Source organism: Sus scrofa, chromosome 3 (assembly GCF_054392235.1).
Source record: "Sus scrofa isolate SSC_HxYL_T2T_F1_AM1 chromosome 3, Sscrofa_HxYL_maternal_Yorkshire_Landrace_v2.0, whole genome shotgun sequence".
Taxonomy (NCBI): domain Eukaryota; kingdom Metazoa; phylum Chordata; class Mammalia; order Artiodactyla; family Suidae; genus Sus; species Sus scrofa.
In genome coordinates this window covers 137,562,804-137,588,392 of record NC_139385.1, presented here as the reverse complement: position 1 = coordinate 137,588,392, position 25,589 = coordinate 137,562,804, and the positions used below count along the sequence as shown (strand labels likewise).

Below are 25,589 nucleotides of genomic sequence, written 5' to 3'. Positions count from 1 at the left end.
ACTTCTGAGATTTGAGCATAAACCTGATGAATATTTAAGATTTGCTGTACTATTTTTAACTGAACTTTCTGGCCTTAGGTCAAAGTTTTGCTAGCAAAATACCAAAGCGAAAATGCTGGGAGTGAAGCCCAGAGTCTCTGCTTTGGCCTAGGAAAAGCTGTGCCCTTCATGTAACCAATCCTACCCCCAACTGCAGACTTCTAAACACTGTTCAGGGTGTCACGATCCCATAAAAACATACGAAGAACACACTACTGTGGAAATTAGTAAAAGGAAGTGTCAACCACGGCGGCGAGAACAGAATACATCCCGACACTCTGTGCACTGTACAGAAAGACACTTTAGGCAGTTCTTGCACTTTGGCCAAAGAGCACTGAGTCACTCTGCAAATGATTCCAGAAACCTCAAAGGATAACCAACGGCTTCTGAAGAAAAGTCAGTCAGTCACTGGAGGAGGAAGGAGACACAGTTTTTCTCGCCGTATAATCACTAGATTTCTCCCATCAGGGAGGAGAACCGGACCGGAGTTCAGGTGGGGGAATAGCCACAGGATCCACGGCTCACCGATCCGAACTCTGGTCGTCCGGAGTGCATCTCACACCCAGAGCATCTCCTTTGCTTTCTTCGCTTCCCCGGGGTAAAAACCCACACCCCCTTTCCCCACAAATGCATCTCCACTGCCTGCTAACCGAAGTGTGGCTGAGATACAACAGTCGATCGTAACAAACGCAAGAAATAAACACGCATTCTCCAGGGCAGGTCTGACGCGTAAATCATGTTCCTTTCCTACACAAAGCCAACTAGCCCACTTTCCGCGGCTATTAATTTGGATTTCAAAGGCCCTCTCAAGAAAGAGGTACCATGAAAAGGACCGACGGATTCCACCCTACAATTCAATTCTTCAGCTCGGGCGCAATAATCTCGGAAATTAAATTTACCGAAACGAAATTAGAATGCACTAATTTGCAACTGTTAATATTCACACGCAAGTGAAAACAGAAGAACCTCAGCTGTGGGTTTCAGACTCCCCTCTTTGTCGCGTACCCCTGGTGGGTACTCCCCCACAGCGACAGCACCGGGTTTCTCCCCTGCGCGTCCCTCTTTCGAACCGCCCAGTCCGCTGTCGGGGGCAGCGCTCTGCCACCCACCTCCCCAGACCCAGAGGGCAGGCGGGAAGGAGAAGAGGGTGCTTCCTCCCAGCGCTCCGAGAAAGGCACAGCCTGGGATGACACCGGCTCCAGGAGCTAAAGGGGCAGGATCAAAGGTGGGTCTCTCCTCCCGGAACTTGGTCGCAGCAGTGTTCGCTCTCCGACCCGGGCCCCGGCCGCCGGAAGCTGGGCGGGGTGGGGCGAGACCTCCCCCACGGACCGACGGGCACACGGGGGAGTCCGCGGGGAGAGCGGTCAGCAGGGAGGGCTCCCGGGCGCCGGCCACCTACCAGCAAGCTCTCCACGTTGATGGGCGAGCGAGGGTCTCGGATCAGCGCCTCCAGTTTCCTCTGGCGACTCGCGCCCGCGCCGTCCCCCGACACGGCCTCGGGGGCGCCGGGCATTTTCCCCGTCGGCGGGGGCCGGCTCATGCCGCCGCCACCGCCGGGCCCGCACTCCCGTTCCCCGCGCTCCGGCCCGGCCGCCTCGGGGCCTAGCGCCGCCCCCGACCCGCCGGCTCCGGCCGGGGCTCCGCCCGGGCCCACCGCCCGCCTCGAGCTCCGGCCGCGGGTCTCAGCCCCCGGGGCCTGGGGCTGTCCGAGAGGCCGGCCCGGGAGCGGCGAGGAGCAGACGGCGTCCCCGCCCCTCAGTCAGATTCGCGCCGCCCGGTCCGCTCGTCCGCCGCGAGCTCCCTCAGGATCCGAGGGCGGGAGCGGGGAAGTGGCGCCGCCACCGCCGGGCCCGGACTGCCCCGCCCTCTGGGGCTCCGGGAAGCTGAACCCCAGGCTCCGACAACTACGGCCGCCGCCAACCCGCTCCCATGACCGCCGTCGGCTGCCTGGGTCCCGCAAGCCCGCGCCCCTCACACACTCCCGCGCGGCGCCCGTCTCCGGCCGCGCGCAGCCGCTACCCACAAGCCCCTCGGCCCGCGGCCGCCGGCGCGCCCCCGCTCGCCCCGCCCCGCGCGCGCCCCGCCCCGCCCCCCGCGCGCGGCCGCCCCCGCCCCCGCCCGCCGGCCTCCGCCTCCTCTCGCCCCTCTCCGTTTTTTTTTTTTTTTTTTTTTTTGGTTTCCTCCAGGCCGCTCGCCCCGCATTTCTCCTTTTTGAGCCTCCTTCCTTCCCCGCTTCCTCCTCCCCCGCTTTGAGTTCTTAGAGGGTAAATGGCCGGGCGCGCGGTCACCGCCTCACTTGACCCACGAGCTCCAGTTGGGGGAGGGGAGGGCGCGCCCGGGGCTCGGGTCACCCCCGAGGGTCACCCCCGCCTGACCCTGCCCGGGCTGACGACCCCTCTGGACACGGGGGCCCACCCCGACCGCCGGGTCCCGACCTGGCGGCACCCGGCGCGGGGGGGCGGGGGAGGGAGGGTTGCAGTAGGGGGATGGGCCGGCCCGCGCCCCCCGCCCCCGCCCGGCTCCGGCTGACTCAGCGCGCAGCTATGCGGCCCTTGCATCACCCGCGCCAAAATAATAGCGACCGCCAGTCGCTGCCCTCGCCTGCAGAGCTCTGCGTTTGCAAGGGGCCTGCCTGGGCCACGAAGATTTTAGTGGAAAGGCTGGAAGGGTGTGCAGTGCGAGTCGGAAACCCCGGAATAGGGCGGACGTTTGGAATTGCAGTCCTGGGGCGAGAGAGCCGGGACGAGCTGCTTCTGCCCCCAGGGCAGAAATCTTCGACTCCAGCAGGAAAGCTTTCTGCGCGTCCGTAACAGTCGTCTCCGAGCTGGGCTGAAACACCAGCTACGGAAGAGAACAAGAGGGCGATAGAAAAATGCTTTCCCTCTGCAGACCTTCTCGAGGTCTTTGCCTTTTGGGGGGGCGGTCATGGGGGCCGCTCGTCCACATTCCTGCCTCTCGCGGCCCTTGCCATTGGTCAAATCCACCCAGGCGCAATCTGAAAAATATGTGCCAAGAGCTATAAAACTGTTCATTGAGCCCCTTTGACCCAGTAAACCCATTTAAGGAAGTACATTTCTAAGGAAATGATCCAAAGGGGGGGAGGGGGGATGGAGGGGGAGAACTTGCATAAAGATGTTTATAGCAGGGCTATTCACTATGTTCATAAAGACCAAAACCTGGGAATGGGCCCAATTGTCCAACAATCGGGGAATAATCCAAACAAGCTCTGTCACATTAACAGAAGGAATCCTGGCAGGTATGCAGGGTTCCAGTTAAGCACGTCAAATTCTGGCAAGCACATGAAAAGGACACGTATTGGAAAGAAGATTAAATAAAAATAAAATGATGACTACAAAAAGCGGTTTGTACCTGCTATTTAAAATGATGTGAAACGAGCAGCTGTAAGAACACGAGGAGAACACAGTTGTTTCTCAGTGAATGGGATTTTTTTTTCCCTTAAAGATGCTCAAGGGAACATTTTGAATTTCAAAAATTGAATAACTGTGCTAAGACAGATGAGCCACTGCAAAAAGCTACAATCCGATATCCAGTGCATGGAAAAAGCTTAAGAACCTTTCTCCCTGGCATGTCAGAGAGAAGCCCACAGAAGGGCAACCTCTTCTAAGGGCCGATTCTTGTAAAAGCAGCATTGTAATGTAGTGTTCCGGGAGCCTCATCTTTCGTTTTGTGTTAAAGTTACCCTCTCTTGGATGAGGCAGGAAGAGGTCCCCGGTGGAGCCAATACAGCTTTTTCCTCTGAGATAACAACACGGACTTCTGGTCAAAAGGCAGTCCTTTAAAAGTGTATGTTGAGTGACTCATTCATACCTCTGCAGACCACACCAAGAGGACAGCGTGAGCTAGGCATGCCACCTGCCTCTGCACTGGAGCAAAATAACAAGATAATCCATGATTACAGATCTTTTTTCCCGATGGCCATATAGCAGGCAAAGCACACCATGCAGTTCTGTTTCCAAATTAGGTTTTCAATGACTGGCTGTATATTTGTATGGAGCTTGGTGGACGAACAGAAAGCTACCGTCCCAAATACTGGAAATTACTTCAAAAGAAAAAAGTAATCATCAGCCAGATAACAAGATACAGATAATGGGCACCTTTTTTTCCCCCCTTGGCCTCGCCTGTGGCATGAGGGAGTTCTGGGGCCAGAGTTACAGTAGTGACAGCACTGGATCTGTAACCACCAGGCCACCAGGGAACTCCTGGGCACCTCCTACATATGGTCATTTACATGGCTAGAAAAAGCTGTGGTATAGAAGTTTTTTGGGTTTTGTTTTGTCTTTCTGCCTTTTCTGGGGCCGCTCCCGCGGCATATGGAGGTTTCCAGACTAGGTGTCTAATTGGAACTGTAGCCGCCGGCCTACACCACAGCCACAGCAACTCGGGATCCAAGCTGTGTCTGTGACCTACACCACAGCTCACGACAACACCGGATCCTTAACCCACTGAGCATGGCCAGGGATCGAACCTGCAACCTCGTGGTTCCTAGTCCGATTCATTAACCACAGCGCCACGACAGGAACCCCTAGAAGATTTTTATTCAAGACCTACATCATTGTCTGCACGGAAGAAAAAGAGACTAATCTCTTGATATGAATTAGGCCTTTTTTATTTCTTGTGGTCAGTACGACAGTTCTTGTTTTACCAAAGGAGAGCACAAATGCATTCTTGTCAGGGTTCAGAAAAACGAGAAATACAGAGGACGTACCTTGAAAAATTATTTTCCCCAGGAATTCCCATTGTGGCGCAGTGGAAATGAATAGTATCCATGACTAGTATCCATGAGGATTTGAGTTCGATCTCTGGCTCCGCTCAGTGGGTGGGGGATCCTGCGTTGCTGTGGCTGTGGTGTAGGGCAGCAGCTCTAGCTCCAAATCAGCCCCTAGCCAGGTGCAGCCCTAAAAAGCAAAAATAATAATAATAATCATTTTCCAAATCTCCCTACACACACATTCTCTTCTCAATCAAGTCCTTTATCCATTCGCATACGTATGTATTTGTACATACACATATGTATCTTTTCCCTGCATAGATAGCATTATACCATATCACAGTGTTTTGCAACTGATTTTTGTCACTTTAATAATTCGTCTTAGAGACATCTCCATGTCTATACTGCAGGAGCGACCAAAAAAAAAAGTAAAAAGAAGAAGAGCAGACTCGAGAAACAAGTTGCCTGGGCTAAAATTCTGCCGCTACCACACACACTAGCTATGCACGTCTGTTTCCTCATGTTTGTTTTAAAGCGTTTGCAAGAGTGCCAACGTTATTCATGTTAGATATTATTACTATTTTCTCACCCTCACAAACACTGGTGCAGTGGACATCCTTCTACTTTTGCCTTCACGTGGACGTATTTGAATTGTATAAATTCCTAAAAGTGAAAATGTATCAAAGGGTAGGCCTACTGCCAGACTGTCCCTTAAAAGGACTCTACCAGTTTACATTCTCAACATCAGTGAAAGAAACTGTCAGTTTGTGGAGTTCCCACTGTGGCTCAGCGGTTAACAAACCCAACTAGTGTCCATGAGGACTCAGGTTCGATCCCTGGCTTCACTTGGTGGGTTAAGGATCCAATGTTACTGAGCTGTGGTGAAGGTCACAGGTGCGGCTCAGATCCTGCATGGCTGTGGGCTGTGGTGTAGGCTGGCAGCTGCAGCTCCGATTCGACCCCTAGCCTGGGAACTTCCATATGCCACGGATGTGGCCCTAAAAAGACAAAAACACAAACAGAAAAACAAACTGTCGATTTCCCTTTACCTTTGCTAATAGTAGATGTTATAAATCTTTTCCAATTTTGCCAATTGGATGGGCAGATAAAATGGCATGTTTTCATTTGTATCCCCTTCATTACTAATGAAGATGAGCATTGTGTGGGCATCTGCCCTCGCTCAGTGGGTCATATCGGAGCTGCAGCTGCCGGCCTACACCACAGTCACAGCAACGCAGGATCCAAACCACATCTGCAGCCTACACCATAGCTCACAGCAACGCTGGATCCTTAACCCACTGAGCGAGGCCAGGGATCAAATCTGCATCCTTGTGAATGCTAGTCAGATTCATTTCCGCTGAGCCACAACGGGAATTCCTGAAATTACCTATTGATGTCTTTTGTCCTTTGGATTGGCCTTTTGCTCACTGATTCAAAGTGCTTTTGTGCATGACAGATATTCCTCCTTGTTATAACGTAACACTAAAATATGTGTTACAGTGGTTCTCCCTGTGGCTCGGCAGTAATGAACCCAACTAGTATCCGTGAGGATGCAGGTTCAATCCCTGGCCTCGCTCAGTAGGTTAAAGATCCAGCATTACCATGAACTGTGGTGTAGGTCGAAGTCACAGCTTGAATCCCTTGTTTTGGTGGCTGTGGTGTAGGCCAGCAGCTGTAGCTCAAATTGAACCCTTAGCCTAGGAATTTCTGTAGGTTCAGCCCTAAGAAGAAAAAAAAAAAAGTATTTAAGTTTGCAATTTTTTTTCAACCTGTTGCTTATCATTTAGCTTTGGTTTTGGTTATCTTTTGCCACACGCAAAAGTGTTTACCTCTTATGAATTCAAATCTACCAATATTTTCTTCTATATAGGGTCTGGGTTTTATGTCTGGACTGGGAACAATCTTAAACCCAGTTTTTAGGGCACATGGAGGGCTGAAATTGGCAGTTTCCTGATAATATCAAAGTCATCACATCTCAAATGACCCATAGAAGGAGGTTCTCTCTGTGCTTGCTCTTTCAGAGGGATTTTTGCTGTGACTCAGTCCCAGGTGAGCTGCTTTCTTCTTAACACTGTCTCTGATGGGTCCTGAGCACATGTGGGACAGCCAGAAACACAGACAAAAACTTTGTCCAATACTAAGGAAGAAAAATGGCGAAAGAAACACATTTAAACAGGCCGATGTATGAATGAATAAGGCTTAGACTCTACCAGAGCTAGCTTGATCAGGGTTCTTTGTCCATCCCATTTCATATGAATTTTGGATTCCTTTTCTCTGTCTCTTCATTCCAAGCCCAATTCTACTCTTTTTTTTGTTGTTGTTGCTGCCGGCCTACACCAGAGCCACAGCAACTCAGGATCCAAGCTGTGTCCGAAACCTACACCGCAGCTCATGGCAACGCCGGATCCTTAACCCACTGAGCAAGGCCAGGGATCGAACCCGCAACCTCATGGTTCCTATTCGGATTTGCTTCTGCTGCGCCATGACGGGAACTCCCCACGACCAATGCTAGATGGCTGGTTTACCACTGAGAATTTAACCTCTCTTCCTAGCAGTACACTCCTACCTCTCCTGACGCTTCATAGCCCACCTGGAGAGAACAGGCTCCATCTCGGAGACCCACTTGCTGTGTTCCAGTTTTTAACTTGAGGAATCTACTCTTTCCTAGGACTTATGCCACCCTTTAGGTGTAACCTTGCCCTCTTCACCCATAAAGGGCCATTTTTTGTCTTTCCCTGTGGCCCTTGCAACTACCTGTTTAATGATAGCAATTAGCATTATGTAGCTGGGCTTACTGTGTGCTAGGCAGTGTGCCTTACAGAAATTATCTGACTTTTCAAAACAGTTACCCTGCCCATTTTCCAGGTGATGTCATAGGGACTCAGATATAGGATAATAGGATGAATAAATGAATTAATAAATGGGGAGATAGATGACAGCAACGAACTCTCAATGGTCCAGGCATCACCAACGCACATAGCTTTTCCCATCTTACTTCACGGCACAGCACCACTCAAGCTGGCGTTGTAGCGAGATGCCTCTGCCCCACAAAAGCCCAGATTTAATCACAGAATAAAGAAATGAACTCTCAATACAAAGCTGTCATTATTTTTGTAAACTCCACAACTATAAAGGATGCAGGGTTTAATGGTTTATGAAATTGAGTTTCATCCTAAGTTTCATTCATGGTTCTGGTCGTAACTCCCAGGGTGAAGGAGAAAATTGCTGTACCCCTCTGTGAGTCAGTTTCCTCATATGCAAAACAGAAATAATGAAGCTTGGTTGTCATTAAGTCTCCTTAAGATCTCTAGATGAAAGATACTGGATGCATCCAAGACAAATTATTCACCAGTAAACTGCAAAAAATTCTCAGAAGCAAAAGAAAGGGTCACAGCTCAAAAGCGTATTTGCCAGTAAGTGCTAAGTCATTCCCAAAATACTTAAATATATATATGGTTGAGAAGAGCGGTTCCAAGAAATGTCTAGGATCCTGGAAAGCTCAGCTTTGATTCTGGTCCTGCCAGTTTGGCAGGAGAGCTTGATGACATATTTGGAGATCTCGTTTTCCCCATTAGTGAGATATAAATGGCTCCAGGATGCTTCATGCGATCTCCCTGCTCAAAAACCTTCGTTGCATCCTCCGTGATCATGCATGAAATCCTCATTCTGGAACCCAGGACTTTCTACAAGATGTCCATAGCCTCCCTTTCCGGATGTCTCTTCCATGGCTCCTCTCCACTTTTGTTCGTCTCTTTTTGGCTAAGCCAGTTTCCACCCAGGCAGAATGTCATTCTTCCTTCCCTTCCCTGCCCACCCAGCTTCTAACCATCCTTCACTAAGACTTTCTGTTCCTGGAAAGAAGGGTTCGACTCTGCGCTCTGGATCCTCTGTAGCTTTTAGCAAAATATTTAGCGAGGTGCTTGTTTCATGTCCGGGAAAAGAGCAATATCTTTCTTTCTCTTTAGGCGTTTCTAAGACCCCCAAGATGGGTCTGTTATGTGTCCTGAGTAAAGTGGAGCTTTCTCATCACTTACCATCCACCATGGGAAGAGTAGTCTCCTACCATTCCATTCTCCAAACACGTTGGTCCAGTGGACTGTAAACTGTACAGGATGCTTTGTTGACAGAAGAGGCCATGCCATCCCCACCTCTGAGCTTTGCTGGCGTCATTCCACCTGCCCAAGTCTCTACCTCCCAGGCCTTCCCTCATGCCCACCCTGGGAGGTACGCTCCTGCCAGTCCACTTTCCTCTGTCATGCTTTTCTCCTAATTTTAACTTCAGTATTGGCTTGTTCTTTGAGTACGGATTCACCCTATACAGGGTTTACAACCAAGCGTTGGCAACTGAGGGGGTTCCCATGGTGGCTGAATGTGTTAAGAACCTGACCAGTATCCATAAGGATGCAAGTTCAATCCCTGGCCTCCCTCAGTGGGTCAGGGATCCAGCACTGCTATGGCTGTGGTGCAGGCTGGCAGCTGCAGCTCCGATTTGACCCTTAGCCTGGGAACTTCCATATGCCACAAGTGGGACCCTAAAAAGGAAAAAAAAAAAATAAGAATTGGTGATTGATTAGGTACTTAGAGCTTAAGGATCAAATAAATGATTGAATGAATGAAAAAAATACAACTAATTATAATTCAAGAAAGGCTAATGCCCAAATAAATTCACAGATAGTATGCTAAGAGAACTCAAAAGAGCTTGGAGCAAGAAATATCACCTAGCAAGGGGATCAGGAAATGAAAGTAGCATCTGGAGTTCCCGTCATGGTGCAGCAGAAATGAATCCAACTAGGAACCATGAGGTGCGGGGTCGATCCCTGGCCTCGCTCAGTGGGTTAAGGATCCAGCGCTGCCGTGAGCTGTGGTGTAGGCCACAGACGTGACTGGGATCCCGCATTGATGTGGCTGTGGTGTAGACAGGCAGCTACAGCTCCGATTCGACTCCTAGCCTGGGAACCTCCATATGCCATGGGTGCGGACCTAAAAAAAGGCAAAAAGACAAAAAAGAAAGTAGCATCAATTATAATAAAAAAATAAATTTTTTAAATTAAAAAATAAATCAATAAACGAAACAAAACAGGAAATGGAGGTTGTACATAGCCTGGGTCCTGAGGATTCAGTAGGGTTTGTAGGTGGAAAGAGAGGCCAGTCCTCCAAGCACAAGCAGAGCACGTGTGATAAAGTGGGAGGGAAATAAATGAAAAGCAGGTGACGACTTAAACAGGTGGGGCAGGAGTGTTTGGAGAGAGAGCGGAGAAAGTCAGGCGAGGCCGGGGAAGGCCTGGCGTCTCTTCCAGCATGCGTGCAATGTCACATGAGCCACCGCTGTCCTCTGGGACTTGCTGTCCTTGACGATACGGGCAGAAGGCACCGTCCCCTGGTTCTGTCGCCCTCTGGGGTGGCCTTAGAGGACGTCTCAGCCATGAGGGGCCTGGGGGCGGAGGGACCTGGGATCAGTCGCAGAGTGAGGGAGCAACATGGAAAGAGGCCAGTGAGGAAGATGTTTCGTAATCCACAGGCCGCCATATGTAATTAAGTGGTTTAAGATCATGAGTAATGCACCTAGCAAAGCAGAAGAGTGTCGTTCAAGTGGTTGGTCATTAGAATACAGGGCTAACGCTCCGTTTTCGTAAAAGCCAGCCTCATTGTGAAAGAAGGAACCACTCTAAACTCCCCGGGCCTTGAGAGGGCACTTTGATGGCTAAAGTGCCCTCTGATGTTCCCTTGGCTGCTTTGGCTTCCAGATGAAGTTGGGATCCTCCTGAAGTGAACACGGTGGAGGTGGGCCCACCGGGCATCTGAGCTGTGCGGCCAGAAGTGCAAGCTGGTCAAGGCCACGTCTTTGGACAGGCAGTGAGTGATGGCAACTTGCAGTAGCGTCGCAGAAACCTCCTTTCAGGCTAAGCTCTGTCCCTTTCTAGCTGTGGGACCTTAGGCAGAGTACCTTACCTCTCTGAGCTTCCATTTCTCTCCTGCGAGGAACAAATAAGGCTCACACAGCATTCAGCATCCCAAACAGGCATCCAGAAAGGATCCTCTCACCTGTCAGAAGCTGATACGATGCCAGACACTGTTTCTGCCATCGATTGATGTATTCATTCAATGAAGATATCTCTGTGCCGGTCACCCAGTGGTAAACAGCAGAGAAACAATCCAGGGGGTCCTTATTAGGCTTATGATCTAGTGGAGGGAACAGCTCAGACACACATAACCATACAAATGAATAAGCAGGAGTTCCCGTCGTGGCACAGCAGAAACGAATCCGACTAGGAACCATGAGGTTGCGGGTTCGATCCCTGGCCTCGCTCATTGGGTTAAGGATCTGGTGTTACCATGAGCTATGGTGTAGGTCGCAGAAGAGGCTTGGATCCCGCGTTGCTGTGGTTCCCAGCCTGGGAACCTCCATATGTCGTGAGGGCAGCCCTAAAAAGACAAAAGACAAAAAAGACAAAAAACAAACAAAAAAAAAAGAATAAGTAGTTGCAAGTGTGGTAAGCACTGCAACAGAAAATTCTAAGGTGCCATGAGAGTTATACCGGGGGCCTAATCCAGATGGGAATCAGGGAGGTTTCATGAGCAAGTAATACTTCTGACGAAATCTAAAAGGATGAATAAGAGCTGGGAAAAAATGGGCCTGGAAGTGGCGGGGGGTGGTGGTGGGGGTCGGGGGCAGGCCAAGGTCAAGGAGAAAAGCCTCTTCTTATTTAACGAACAGAGGCATTTCATAACAGACGGGCCTGTGTTGTGCCACCTGCGCTGTGGTTTGCTAGGAGTGACGCCACATCAGGAAAGTTACAGGCCCACAACGGGTGGACAGGAAGCCCTTGTTTGGCAGAACATTGAACCGTAGGCCACTCAGGTTTCAAGCGTTTTCTTCGACCTGTCCACGCACTCGATGTTTGCAAGGTTCTTTGCGGTGATTTTTCTAAGTGCTTTGGGAGTAATTTTTGGAAGCAAGTGAATCTAAAAACACCTGCTCGGGTAGAGCCTTGGTCTGATCTCTGGGGGCGGGGGGGGCGGCATTTTTCTCCTTATCTGAAGCAGCAGAACCCAATGGGAGAAGGAGAAGGTAGAGCCATGAATCCAGGGTCCAGGGCTCAGCCCCACCATCCTCATGTGGAAGAGGTACTCTGCCGAGCTGAGTCCAGCGTTGAAACAGTGTATGTGAGAGGGTTACACAAATAGGATCCTGGTGTCCATCTGAATTCTATTTTCTCATATCCTGAGATATTCCCAGCATGCCTCCCGAGCCTGGAAGATGAGAGAAGCAGAAATATCAATGACCTTCACACGTTTGACTAGGCTTCCCCAAGGAATAACCAAGACCGACTATTGCATCTCAATGCTACAAATTAGACATTTTCTTAAAAGTAGGTGCACAGGATAGGATAGGCCTTTGTGATTCTTTTGTACTTTTCCAGAAAAAAAAAGAAGAAGAAGAAAAGAGAGAAGAAATATAGTGTGGTAACCACCAGAAGCGGAATGACCCCCGTCTTCAAATCTTTCCATCTCTTGGTGACAGTCTCACCGACAGGCTTGAAACAGGGCTGGGCTGTTTACCCACGTTCATGGACCGGAAGGGAACGTCGTGCACGCCTTGACAGGCGTCAGCCCGTCACCCCAGCAAAGAGGTGTGAGCCGCAAGTCTGAGAGAAGGGCCAAAGTCTGCTTTCAGCTGTTTTGAAGCAGGCTGAGATTTCACAGCCCGAGCTGAGAGCTGGGAGGGGCTCAGCAGGGCGGAGCCGCCCCCGAAGAGAGACTCGGGCACCGTCCCTACCTCGGTGCCAGCAGAAGGGGTGTGAGTTCCCAGGCCTTTGAAAGCATTAGCCCTGGAACGGAATCCAAACTCTCATTCCAAGGCAGCATGACTGTGACTTAGAGATGAGTAAATACATCCACACCTCCTCCCGGGCCTCACGGGATGGGAGTGGGCACTAAGGCCGACACTGGGGCAGCATCCTTTTTTGGGTTTTTTTTTTTTGGCTATGCCCACCACCTGAGAACGTTCCCGGAGTAGGAATCAAACCTCCCCACAGCAGTGACAATGCCAAATGCTTAACCACTAGGCCACCAGGGACCTCCTGGGGCAGCGTCCTTTTGCACAATTCATCGTGGTCCTTAGGGGAGCTTGTGATCAACAAAATGGGTGGGACCCACCCCCCCCGCATCGTGGACTCTGACTGGGGAACTTGGAGATGCGTCAGGCAAAGTCACTGACCTCACGAGGAACGAGACACACACAGGGCTTGTCGAGGCCTTCGCACTCAGCTCGTTTATTGCCTGAACAAAGGGTTGACTAAAGGGATGAACGCCAGCGAGCCCGGTACAGAAGAACGCGCAGCACGTGGAGGCTGAAGGCAGAGCTGACATTCCAGCTCATCCGCTTTCCAGCTGAGTATTAGGCTGGATACTTCTGCTTGCTCCAAATTCATGGTCTACCCTGCTTTACGTCCCAGGGCCTGCCCACTATGGAATGCCTCCCTGGGCTCCCCTGTCCTCCGTCTTGGGGCTGGGCTCGGGTGGTGGATGGGTGGCCCTGGAAGGAGATTGGGAGGAAGGGCAGGCTTTCTTCCCCTCCTCGCTGGCTGGTCCTCTAGCAACAGCTCTGCACCTGACACCTGCTGCCCCACCACTGGCTACTCCCCTTCTCACTGGGATCCAGGAACACCGGGTCCTCCCCTGCCCTTGCGGCCCTAGCTTCTCTCTGATGCTGAAGTCTGGGAGCCTCGATATGCCTTACCTTCCTTTAACCCCGTCTACACTTCTGGAAAGAGTTCCTTCTTGGCAACCACCTGAATCAATTCTGTTTCCTGTTGAGACTGAACACATTCAATAAATTAGAACAAGATATGGAATGTCTTGGAGTGTCAAGTTCTTCCACTTTTTTTATGGTAATAATAACTATTCTTAGTATCTAGCATCGTGCTTGAACATGGGCTTGAATAAATGAGCAGATGGGAGTTCCCTTTGTGGCTCAGTGGTCAACGAATTCGACAAGGAACCATGAGGTTGTGGGTTCGATCCCTGGCCTTGCTTAGTGGGTTAAGGATCCGGCGTTGCCGCGAGCTGGGGTGTAAGTTGCAGATGTGGCTCGGATCCCGCGTTGCTGTGGCTCTGGTGTAGGCCGGCGGCTACAGCTCCGATTCGACCCCTAGCCTGGGAACCTCCATGTGCTGCAGGAGCGGCCCTAAAAAGACAAAAAGACAAAAAAAAATTTTTTAAATGAGTAGATAGATGGATGGACGGATGGATGGATGAATGGGTGGATGGGTGGATGGGTGAATGGATGGCTAAATACCTCTGAGAATTAATGACAAGATGTTAATATATTAGGTATGAAAATATTGATTATAATTTTTACTAAGCCGTGAAGGAACATAATAGATAGTATTAACACTCTTGATATCATAAGATGGGCCTGGGTCAAGACTCAGAAAAACTGGGTGCCAATTTTTCCATTTGTTAATTGCGTGGTCACAGGCAAATGATTTTTCCCCATCCTCTGCCTCCGGTTCCTCTTCTCTAAAACAAAAGAGTCGAGCTAATGGCCTCTAAGTGACCGTTCAGCTTGTACATCTTGTCGGTCCTAAGCCCTCCAGAGAAATGGGGAGCAGTTGGAATTGGCAAAGTGAGGGAAGCGCTCCGGGCAGGAGCAAAGACCAAATGACGGAGTAAGGACGAGAACAGCAGAAGGACTTTCCAAGGAGCAGAGGCGGGAGGACTTATAGGACAGACGTCAGTCATTTCTGGTGACCAAGCATAAACGTCTGGTGGAAACAGAAGTTTGCTTGTGGGACCCTAAGGGGCCTTGAGCCTCAGGCCGAGGACCTCACTGAAAAGGGAACCACTCTGACTCCCTCGAGGCCCCAGAAGCTGGAGGAGGACTGCAGCTGCAGTTTCTTCCGCTCACCCCTCTGAACTGTCCCCAGGGTCCCCGTCTCCATCTCTGGATGGCATCTGCCTTCTCCCTTTTGCGATTCCTTTCAGTGAAGGAGAATTTATTGGTTGATGAGACCATTTGGGAAGGGATATTCCTGGCGCTGTTCAAATCTTGGCAAAAGGCTCGTTCCCATCATTAGCCTACAGGCATTTTAAAATCTGTTCGTTGGCAGGAAAGTCGAAGGCAAGATCACCAAAAGAAAGTGATCATTAAAAATTATTGAAAGAACATGTAATGGGCCTTGAGCAAGAATATTACCTTGAGGAGTTCCTGTCGTGGCTCAGTGGTTAACAAATCCAACTAGGAACCATGAGGTTGCGGGTTCGATCCCTGGCTTTGCTCAGTGGGTTAAGGATCTGGCATTGCTGTGAGCTGTGGTGTAGGTCACAGACACAGCTTGGATCCTGTGTTGCTGTGGCTCTGGTGTGGGCCAGGAGCAATAGCTCCGATTAGACCCGTAGCCTGGGACCCTCCATATGCCGCGGGAACGGCCCTAGAAAAGGCAAAAAGACAAAAAAAAAAAAAAAAAAAAGAAGAAGAAGAAGAAGAAAAAAGAATATTACCTTGAAGGATCCTAGATAGGAAATTAAAACGCTTGGAAAAAATTTATTGAAATTAACAGTAAGAACAGTAATCGGAAACAACGTTAAGATCCACGGAGTTAATTGAAAATGTGGCCAGCTGGGGGAGGCAAGGCACATCCCTTCACTCTCGACCCCAGATGTCCAGTAGATTTGCCCCTACCCACCTGGGATGCAGGTTCGATCCCCGGCCCAGCACAGCAGGTTAAAGGTCCAGTGTTGCTATAGCCGCAGGATAGGTCACAGCTGCAGCTTGGATCTGATCCCTGGCCTGGGAACTTCATATGCAGGGGTCTGGGGGGGAGGGTGGCCAAAAGAGGGGAAAAAATTCTTTGTAAATTAAAATAAAAATAGCCCCTGTCCCCCGTGATTCCGGGTCCTATTCTCTTAGGTCATTCCTGGGAATCTTCTCCCCAGACAGGGCTCGTATGAAAATAATCTGTTAAAATCGGAAAAGAAAACGATTCTGAACTCTAAAAGGAACGCAAATGAGGACTTAATTAGCAATATTTCCCAAATTAAGGAGTTTAATTATTTGGCATTCAGACAGTCAGCAAGGAAATTGAGAACAAGGAAATAGGCACAGTGGGGCCCATCGGAACAGGCAGAGCAGATGTCATAACGCCCCGGCATGAAATAGGAGGCTTTTGCTCAAGGCTTTTTCTTCTGGAACCAACCCTAACAAGCCAATGACATATTAAAAACAGCAGATGGAAGTTTGGGGCTGGTGATGCAGAGACACTGCCTGAGTCAGCAGGTGCAATAGCTGACTGGGTGACAGAGAAGCGTGCCAAAGAAAAACAGATTTGGGGCCATTGGCGGAGGGGCAAAGAATCCTCTGATCATCAACAGTCTCAGCCTCTCGGGCCATTCTCAGGAAAGCCTCAGATGACCTGCCGCATCCTCTCTGAGTAGGCAGTGACATGTCCATAAGCTATCTGGGGAAAAACATTCTTTTTAAAAGTAGTTGTTCAAAAAGTTAAGATTTTCCCCAAGATGTGTTCACGGTTTACTCCTCTTGTTCTCAGGGCTTTGTTCAAATGTCACTTTCCTAAGCCTTGATTATTTATTTATGTTAATTTTAAAATGATTAATTTCAAAATTATTATTTTATTTTATTTATTTTTATTTTATTTTGGAGTTCCTGTTATGGAGTGGCAGGAATAAACCCGTCTAGTATCCATGAGGATGTGGGTTTGATCCCTGACCATGCTCAGAGGGTTCAGGATCCGGTGTTGCCATGAGCTGTGGTGTAGGTCGAAGATGCGGCTCGGATCTGGTGTTGCTGTGGCTGTGGTGTTGGCTGGCAGCTGCAGCTCCATTTTCACCCCTAGCCTGGGAAGTTCCATATGTTGCAGGTGCAGCTCTAAAAAGAAAAAATATATATTTTATATATTATTGTATTTTATTTTGGCCAAGACCAAAACGTACTTTATTTTATTTTGTGCAGCCATTTAATGTGGGATCTCAATTCTCAGACCAAGGACTGAACCCGGGCTACTGAACCTTGATGGAAAGTGCAGCCTCACTCGCTCCTGGCATGCCTTAGCTCCTTTTCTGACTGTAGTTTCTTCATACCAGTTGTCACTTAATATTGTGTATAGCTTAATGTTTGCTCATGAGCCTTCTCTCTTACCTCAAAGGAATGCAGACTCCACGAGGGTAAGAAGAATTAGGGTTTGTCTGTTTTGTTCACTGCCATGTAGTGGGAGAACCATGAGTCTGACACTTGATAGACGTCCATCTTTTTTTGTTTGTTTGTTTGTTTTGTTTTGTTTTTGTTGGACACACCCGAAGCATGCAGAAATTTCTAGGATGGAACCCGAGCCACAGCAGTGACAACACCAGATCCTTAACCCTCTAGGCCACCAGGTAAGCATTCATTCTTTATTGAACAAAAGCATAAACAAATAGATTTAGTTATTTGGAAAAACACATTTAAATTTAATTAAATTTCATTTACTTATTTTTTCTTTTCAGGGCCACACCTGCAGCAGATGGAAATTCCCAGGCTAGGGGTCAAATCAGAACTGCAGCTGCTGGCCTACGCCACAGCCACAGCAACACCAGATCCGAGCGGCAACTGCACCCTGCACCTACACAGCAACTCACAGCACCGCTGGATCCTTCATCCACTGAGCGAGGCCAGGGAATGAACCCGCATCCTCATGGATACTAGTTGGGTTCTTAACCCGCTGAACCACAATGGGAACTCCAAACACATTTAAATTTTAAAAAGTCATTCTATGGAAACACTGGCTAAAGGCAAAAAAGCTACATGAGAATTTCAAAGCATAGGCGCATGAAGTCATTGGCAAATATCTGTTAAGGTCACGCCGTATGGAGACATTATGCATTGGGGATTCGCTTATCTCGCTCACATTCACATGCTGGGGTGCCCTAAAACACCAAGTGTTCCACATACAGAGTCACTGACACACTTGAGAGGCACGCAAACATTCATGAATGCACACACGCTCATGCACACACTCACACACGCCACAGGCAACCTTCTGGCTCCTCCTGCAGTCTACCTTAGAGCTTTGGGGGTTTTTTTGTCTACCTTAGATTTTACCAGCTCTCTTCCATGAAGGTTTGACAAGTCTAGTCTCTGTCTCCTTCCGAGAATTCTTAGAAGTAGGAAGTGATGATATTGATTAGAAATGCTAGTGTTTCCCATGAGTGAGTCTCGAATCAACCTCTAACCACCATGTATTGTGATGCTGGAGGCAGAGACGGGATCCTAGAAAGTGCCCTGGACATGGAGCCAGAAAACTTGAGTAGGAGCCCTGGATCCGTCGTTTAAGAGCTGAACGATCTTGGCAAGTTCCTTAACCACAAATACCTCCCTCGGAGGTTTTTTTGGGGCAGGACTTTGTAAGCTATAAAGTGCTCTACAATTTCAAGAAATCATCGTTATTTTGTTAAGAAGTAAAAAGTGCGTGACGTGTCCCCAGCATTAGAGGGGACATCGGATCCTGATGACTAATGATGCTTGAAATGCATGGGTATCAATCTCGAGATCTTGGCCAGCTTCACTCTTATGTAATTTGTTGTGTGACCTTCAGTTGAGGCCCTCGTGAGGGCCTCGGTTTCATCATGTACAAAAAGGGATTCCACCCCGTGCCAGCAAGCTGGGATCATCTCTCTGACTCTGATTGCAACTGACAGAATCTGCAGGCCTGTAGCAGTACATTGGGCTGGCTTCCAACCCATCCTGCAGCCTGACCTGGTAGTTTTCTAAATGCAAAACCGTCACCTTTCTTCATTCATTCACGCCTTCATTCATTTCTCCGACAAATACTTGCTGAACCTTAATTATATGGCCGAGGCCCTATTAGATGCTGGAGATAAAAAAGCACCATCAGGAGTTCCCGTCGTGGCTCAGTGGTTAATGAATCCAACTAGGAACCGTGAGGTTGCGGGTTGGATCCCTGGCCTCGCTCCGTGGGTTAAGGATCCCGGCATTGCTGTGAGCTGTGGTGTAGGTCGCAGACGCGGCTTGGATCCTGCGTTGCTGTGGCTGTGGGGTAGGCTGGTGGCTACAGCTCCGATTAGACCCCTAGCCTGGGACCCTCCATATGCTGCGGGAGCGGCCCTAGAAAAGGCAAAAAGACAAAAAAAAAAAAAAAAAAAAAAAAAACCAACCATCAATGATCCAAGTGGAGCCGGAGAACCTGGTTCATAAGCACATCGCTGCTGTCCTCACGGGGAGCCATGAGAAGACAGGAGCACAATGCAGGTGCGCACAGAAGGTGCCGGGAGGCCCGACTCACTCTGGGAGACCCCGAGGCAGCTTCATACAGAGATGCCTTTTGTTGGGACCTCAGGGAACAGGTGGGAGGTAGCCAGGCAGGGGCTGGCGACAAACATGTCATTAAAGTAGGCAAAGAATGTGAAAAGCTTCAGGAACATTTCGCTTGGGCAGTTTAATTAGCACTTGTGCTGTATCTACTTCGTGCAAAGCCCGGTAAAGTTTTTCAGGGAAATAATAGGAAGCGGATAGGCTAGAGCTGAGAGTTATATTGTAAAGCACATGAATGCCATGCTCAGGACAGCCGTCTAGCTTTGTTGAATGCAAACAGGGAGATTACGAAACATGATCCCTTTGTGTAAAATTATTGACGTTATCATTCGATCAACGAATGTGTAGTGCTAACGGCAGCATATGAAACACTGCGGCAGATGCAATAACAAATAGACCGAATCCCTGAGTGGAACATGCTCCATAACCTGTGATATATGCTCTGATTACAGGCGCTCCAAGCAGGAGGGCTGGATCTAACCTGGGAAGACAGGTAGCCGCGGGAGGACTTCCCGGAGGAGGTGACATTTTAAGCCGAACATCTAAGGGTGAACGGAACCTACCTAGGTGGCTGGAGGGGGAAGTGTCCCAAGCAGAAGCAGAAGCAGAAGGGCGTATGAAGGCCTGGAGACCCGAGGAAGGAGCAGGAGACATCAGTGAGCCTGCGGAAGAGTCCGAGGTAGGGATGTGGCCGAGGGTCCAAGCTGTTTGGGCTTCATCTCAAGAAACCACTGGTGGATTTTAAGCAGGGGAGTGAATGACATGATGATATTTGTAATTTTTTTTTTTTTTGGCTTTTTAGAGCTGGACTTGTGGCATATGGAAGTTCCCAGCCTAGGGGTCGAACTGTAGCTGCAGCTGCCTGCCTAACGCCACAGCCACAGCAATGTGGAATCTGAGCCACGTCTGTGACCTACACTGCAGCTCACAGCAACGCCAGATCCTAACCCACTGAACAAGGCCAGAGATGGAACCCGCATCCCCATGGATACTAGTTGGGTTCTTAACCCACTGAGCCACAACAGGAACTCCAAGCTTTGTATTTGGATCTGTGTATCTATATCTACGCGATTGAAAGGTCCCACTTCACCCGCTTGGTATATCACCCTTCCTGAATATTCCAATCCTGATGGCCAGGAGCCCCCGCACCCAGATTTTTAGAAGAAAGATTCTGTTTTTGAGATTCTCTTCTCCAAATATTTCCTTTTGTAAAAAGTCGAGATAAAATTGACATATAACCCTGTGTAAGTTTCAGGTCCAGCATGTTCATTTGACGTACTCATCACTGCCCTGTGATGACCGTCGCAGGGTCAGCCCACCCCCCACCACATCACATAATTATCATTTCTTTTTTGTGGTAAGAACCTTTAAGATCTAGTCTTTCAGTAACCTTCACGTCTAGAGCACAGGATAGTTTTCAGTTATCACCATGCTGTGCATTGGGTCCCAGGACTCACTGACTTGTTGACCTTCTAACGCCAAGTTTCTACCCTTGACCCCCCCCCCCCGATTCCCACACCCACCCCCTGCTCCTGGAAACCACCACGCTACTCTCTGTTTCTATGAGTTCAGCTTCTTTAGATTCCACATAAAAGTGACTCAAATATTTCTCAGAACCTGTCCTGACTGTGAATTAGCCGTCACAGGCATGTCCTTGATGCCACTCCCCAAAGAACATGAACTTGGCTGTGTCCTTGGAGGCCGCCCTGCTCCGTGGATGACCAGCTTCTGCCCTTTGCCTCCAGGGTGGCCTTGCTGCGGTCACTAAAGCAGAGTGTCAGTGTCTTTGCAGACGGTGACCATCGGAGCAGCCAGAGGAAACACCAGGGTCCCTTCTGTGGCCGCATGCACCTCTTCTGACCCTACTGGCTGCCTCCGTGGTGGCTGGTACAGGCCCCACTGTTTCACCTCAGTGTCTCCCCAGCAGAAAAGGCAGGACTCTCTAACCCTTGTCATTTTCAGAAGAGGCCTCCTGTAGCCACTAGGTGACAACTGTGACAGCCCTGGTGGATCAGCCCCCTCTATGCATTTATGCAGAAGACCGTCTATCTTTTTCCTTTTTTGTTTTTTGTTTTTGGCTTTTGAGGGCCGCTCCTGCGGCATATGGAGGTTCCCAGGCTGGGGTCTAATCGGAGCTGCAGTCGCCCACTACACCACAGCCACAGCAACGTGGGATCCAAGCTGCATCTGCGACCTACACCACAGCTCACAGAGACGCTGGATTCTTAACCCACTGAGTGAGGCCAGGGATGGAACCCATGTGCTCATGGATACTAGTCAGGATTTAGTGATTTTTACAATCTTCATTTTACCTTCGTATCATATTTGAATTTTTTTTCTTAGTGGCTGTGCCTCATACTTGCAGGAAGAGGGTTTAGGCTTTGGAATCAGATACCTTTGGCCTGTCACATAGCCTTTGGCAGATCAGATGGTCAGTTTCCTCATCTATAAAATGAGGAGAGTAATATGACTATGACAATTTAATTCTAATTCTATTTTTCTCATGTTTTCACTACTTATAACCATATAGGTATTTTGCATAAATACATTTCTACGATTCTATTCTATATACAGGTGGATGTTCTTTAAGCTGAATTCTTTTCTTCTTTTCTCCTTATTTTGACTCCTTCTTCCCCCTCCTGTCGATCAACTGAAATCACAGCTCCTCGCCAAAACCAGGCCAACAACGGAGCACACGAAACCATGTTGACAACTTAAAAAATACCTTTCCTGGAGTTCCCATCGTGGCGCAGTGGTTAACGACTCCGACTAGGAACCATGAGGTTGCGGGTTTGGTCCCTGCGCTTGCTCAGTGGGTTAACGATCTGGCATTGCTGTGAGCTGTGGTGTAGGTTGCAGATGCGGCTCGGATCCCGCGTTGCTGTGGCTCTGGCGTAGGCTGGCGGCTACAGCTCTGATTCGACCCCTAGCCTGGGAACCTCCATAGGCCGCGGGAGCGGCCCAAAGAAATAGCAAAAAGACAAAAAAAAAAAAAAAAAAAAGCACCTTTCCTTATTTTTCTCCATGATAAGACAATAATAAAAGCATTTCAGTACATATACAAGGAAGTGACTAAACATAATCACATAAAAGGTTTTCGGTCATTTGTAAACAGACATCATATGACCGCAATCTTAGGCATCCTGTGTTTCTCACTCAACAACGTGTTCTGGAAATCCATCTTAGGCATCTGGTGAAGTCCTCACTTTAATAGCCACATAATTTTTCATGATTTGGAAATAACGTACTTTATCTGTTTGCATGGTTATTGATATTCACCTTGTTTTGGCTGCAATACACATGCACATGCATACACACACACACACACAGACACACACACACCCCTTTGTTGCAAAAATTATTTTATTTCTTTGCAGTAGATTTTTAGGAAGAGGATTTCTGGGTGAAACAGATATAGCACAGCCAGTCCGTAATATTTCTAATGTATGCTACATGCCTGTTATAGAGTAATTGCTCAAAAAAATGATACCTGCTCTTAATCTCATTATTAGCAGAGAAGTTATATTTTGGAAAAATTTCATCGGGTGTGAGATCCCCATTTAGAGAAATCACATTTACTTTAAAGACACGGGTTATCTGTAACAACCAAACTAACAACTGTCCTCTCGCTCTGTATACAAAGGCAAAAGGAAACAGGACTTCACTGGAAAACTAAAATAGACATGAAAGCTGACCTCCTACTTTCCTCTTGGCCATTTCAAATCCATTTCCTCAGCGAGGCAGGAACTCTGAAGCCAAGGGCTTGGCCCCTGTAATAGCAGATCCTAGCTTCATATTTTTAAAAATTGTTATCAGCTTATTTGTATATCTGATTTGAAAACCAAAAACAGGGCTCAGTGAAGCATTTTTCCCTGTTGTGACTAAGGAACCAATGTGCAGCCTTTGAGGGCGATTCATGAATAGTTCCTGTGTCTGCAGCCTCACCCCGCCCTCCCGCTGCAGAAGCTTGCGGGGGAAAATCGGGCGATTTCTAGCCTGAAGGTTCGTGTCAGATTCGGGCCACACCTTGGGAAGAGAGGGCAGCTGTGCAAAATGCAGACGCGGTGGATTCCGGACAGGAGGCTCCTAAGCCGTTTGACCCAAACGTCAACACGTGACACATTTCAAACTCCAGACTGAAATGGAATCTTGCAAGTTGGCCAAGGGCCAGGGGCTGGGCCCTGGACACAGCCTGAGCCCAGAACGTGAGGGAGATTCTGGAATGAAGAGGCACTCCCACACTTTTAACCAAACGGGAAATAGGTGCCTCCGCTCGTCTCCCGCTTTGTTCCCTTTTTGTCCGGACCCAGCCAGGCGAGGGCATCCGGGAGGCCCCGTGGGCTCCCGGGTGTTCTAAGCCACCAAATTGGGCTGAGCCTCCACGTCCAAGTTCACAACTGCAAAAACGAGCCTCAGGCTCACTAGTGGCTCCCAGCCCGTCGCCTGTGCCCCTCCTGTCCCCTCCCTCCCCACTCTGTCTACTTTTCCTGAGTGACACACCTCTGACTTTCTGACCTTTCTCTTTCTTTCCCTTTCTTTCTTTTTCTTCCTTCCTTTCTTTTTTATTTTTTTAAACTTTTTTTTAAAATTAAAGTATAGTCGATTTACCGTTTTGGGTCAATTTCTGCTAAACAGCCTGGTGACCCAGTCATACATATATACGTTATTTTTTTCTGGCTTTTCAAAACATTTTTGGGAGTTCCCGTCATGGCACAGTGGAAACAAATCCGACTAGGAACCATGAGGTTGCAGGTTCGATCCCTTGCCTTGTTCAGTGGGTTAAGGGTCCAGTGTTGCCGTGAGCTGTGGTGTAGGTCTCAGACACGGCTTGGATCTGGCATTGCTGTGACTGTGGCATAGGCTGGCGGCTACAGCTCCGATTAGACCCCTAGCCTGGGAACCTCCATATGCTGCCCTAAAATGACAAAAGACGAAAACATTTTTGGCTTCACGTTAACCCCTTAGATACAGTTCTGCTCTTCTGCTTTGCGTCACACCTTAATTCAGCTTTTGTTGATACACCGTAGATTTTCAAACTGTGAGCCAGCTCCAGCCGTAACGCTCTGTGTGTCCTTGGGGGCCCAGGCTGTCCCCTTGGAAGGGGGATTGGGCCTCATAGTGAAGGCGTCACAGAACCCAATTCAGAACGGGAAGGAGGACACGCTAATTCACACTTACGTGCTTTCCCAGCCTGTTCTACATCCATTATGCCTGGGTCATTAAAAGGCTCTAAGGTCTAGTCCTTATCTGTGGAGCACCTGCTGTGCGCAGAACCAGGCCTGAGATCATTGTGGTTTGGGGACGAGTATATCAATGACACTGGGAAGCATTAGGCTGAGTCCCTGTCTTCAAGGAGCTCACAGTCTGGGCTTAAGGCCCCACGTGCTTAGAGGAGCAATGTCTCAGTGCAGAGTCTGCTGTGTTAGCCAATAGCAGGAGTCTGCTGTGTTACCAGCCAATAGCAGGAGTCTGCTGTGTTACCAGCCAATAGCAGGAGTCTGCTGTGTTACCAGCCAATAGCAGGAGGAGGAGGAGTTTGTGGTCTGGGAGTTCAGCGGATGGGATGCACCTGGGGAAGGAGGGGGCGGCCAGGACTAGGACCAGGGCCCGGTCCCCCTTGACCGGAGGAGGAAGGAAGGGAAGCAGCAGTTACTAAGCACCTAGTATGTGTCAGTGTTAGCATAAGAGCTTTGGTGGTCATTTCAGGGTACTCCCAGGATTGGGGTTGGAAGAGAAGAGGGAAGCTGGTGTTTCCAGCAGGGAAGTGATTCCATTGACATTAACGCACTTTAACGACAGCATGAGATCTATTCAAGTTGGACATTTGGGCAAACTGTGCTTTTCTGCCAGGGCGGAAACCATGATCTGCATGTACGAAGCAAGGAAGGAGCAGGTCCAATCAGCTTAGCCCAGGGCCGCGATGAATTCGCTGAGAACCTACAAGGCTTTGGGGACTGTGCGCGTGGGGAGATGGGCAGAGACGACTGCGGATCCAGGGATTTGCTGGAAGACCCGGGCCTCCCTTCACAGCCAGAGGCGCAACGGTTTCAAGATGAGAAAGACTGTGGGAACCGCTGCAGCCTTGTTGAAAAGCCCACCCCAAACATCATTTCTCTTCTCATATGAAGAAAGAAGAGTGGTGAAAACTGAAAAAGGAAAGAATGTTAAAAAATCAGAAAATGTATGTTTCAGTTTTTAATACCTATATTTATTCAGATGTCCGTTCAACAAGCGTTTTCTTGAATCCCTCTGAAGCACTAGGAAAATGATGGCGCCCAAAATAGAGCTTTGGTTACTGTGTTTTCAGTCTAGCTAGAAAGATGGACATTTAAAAAGGCAACACAGGAGTTCCCGACATGACTCAGTGGTCTGCGAACCGGACTAGGATCCATGAGGATGCGGGCTCCATCCCTGGCCTCACTCTGTGGGTTAAGGATCCGGCCTTGATGCAAGCTGCTGTGTAAGTTGCAGATGTGGTTCAGATCCTGCATTGCT

At 49.0% G+C, this 25,589-nt stretch overlaps 1 protein-coding gene and 1 long non-coding RNA gene across 5 annotated transcripts in view; one reads left to right on the top strand and one right to left on the bottom strand.

Annotated features, from left to right (window-relative positions):
* ROCK2 (Rho associated coiled-coil containing protein kinase 2) overlaps positions 1-2,038 on the bottom strand; it is a 140,709-nt gene extending 138,671 nt beyond the window's left edge. For 2 of the 4 annotated variants that reach the window (XR_014839563.1, XR_014839562.1), the window contains exon 1: positions 1,439-2,038. Coding sequence is in view for 2 of the 4 variants with exons in the window: in NM_001444354.1 (NP_001431283.1) it covers positions 1,439-1,579 (141 nt within the window). In the remaining 2 variants the exon portion in view is untranslated. 4 annotated transcript variants of the gene reach the window in all.
* On the top strand, positions 1,078-25,226 carry LOC146404963 (uncharacterized). The gene is made up of 4 exons (XR_014842558.1): positions 1,078-1,264; positions 17,087-17,161; positions 19,547-19,773; positions 24,945-25,226. It is a non-coding gene; the product is annotated as an uncharacterized LOC146404963 (long non-coding RNA).
* The last annotated feature ends 363 nt before the right edge of the window (positions 25,227-25,589 follow it).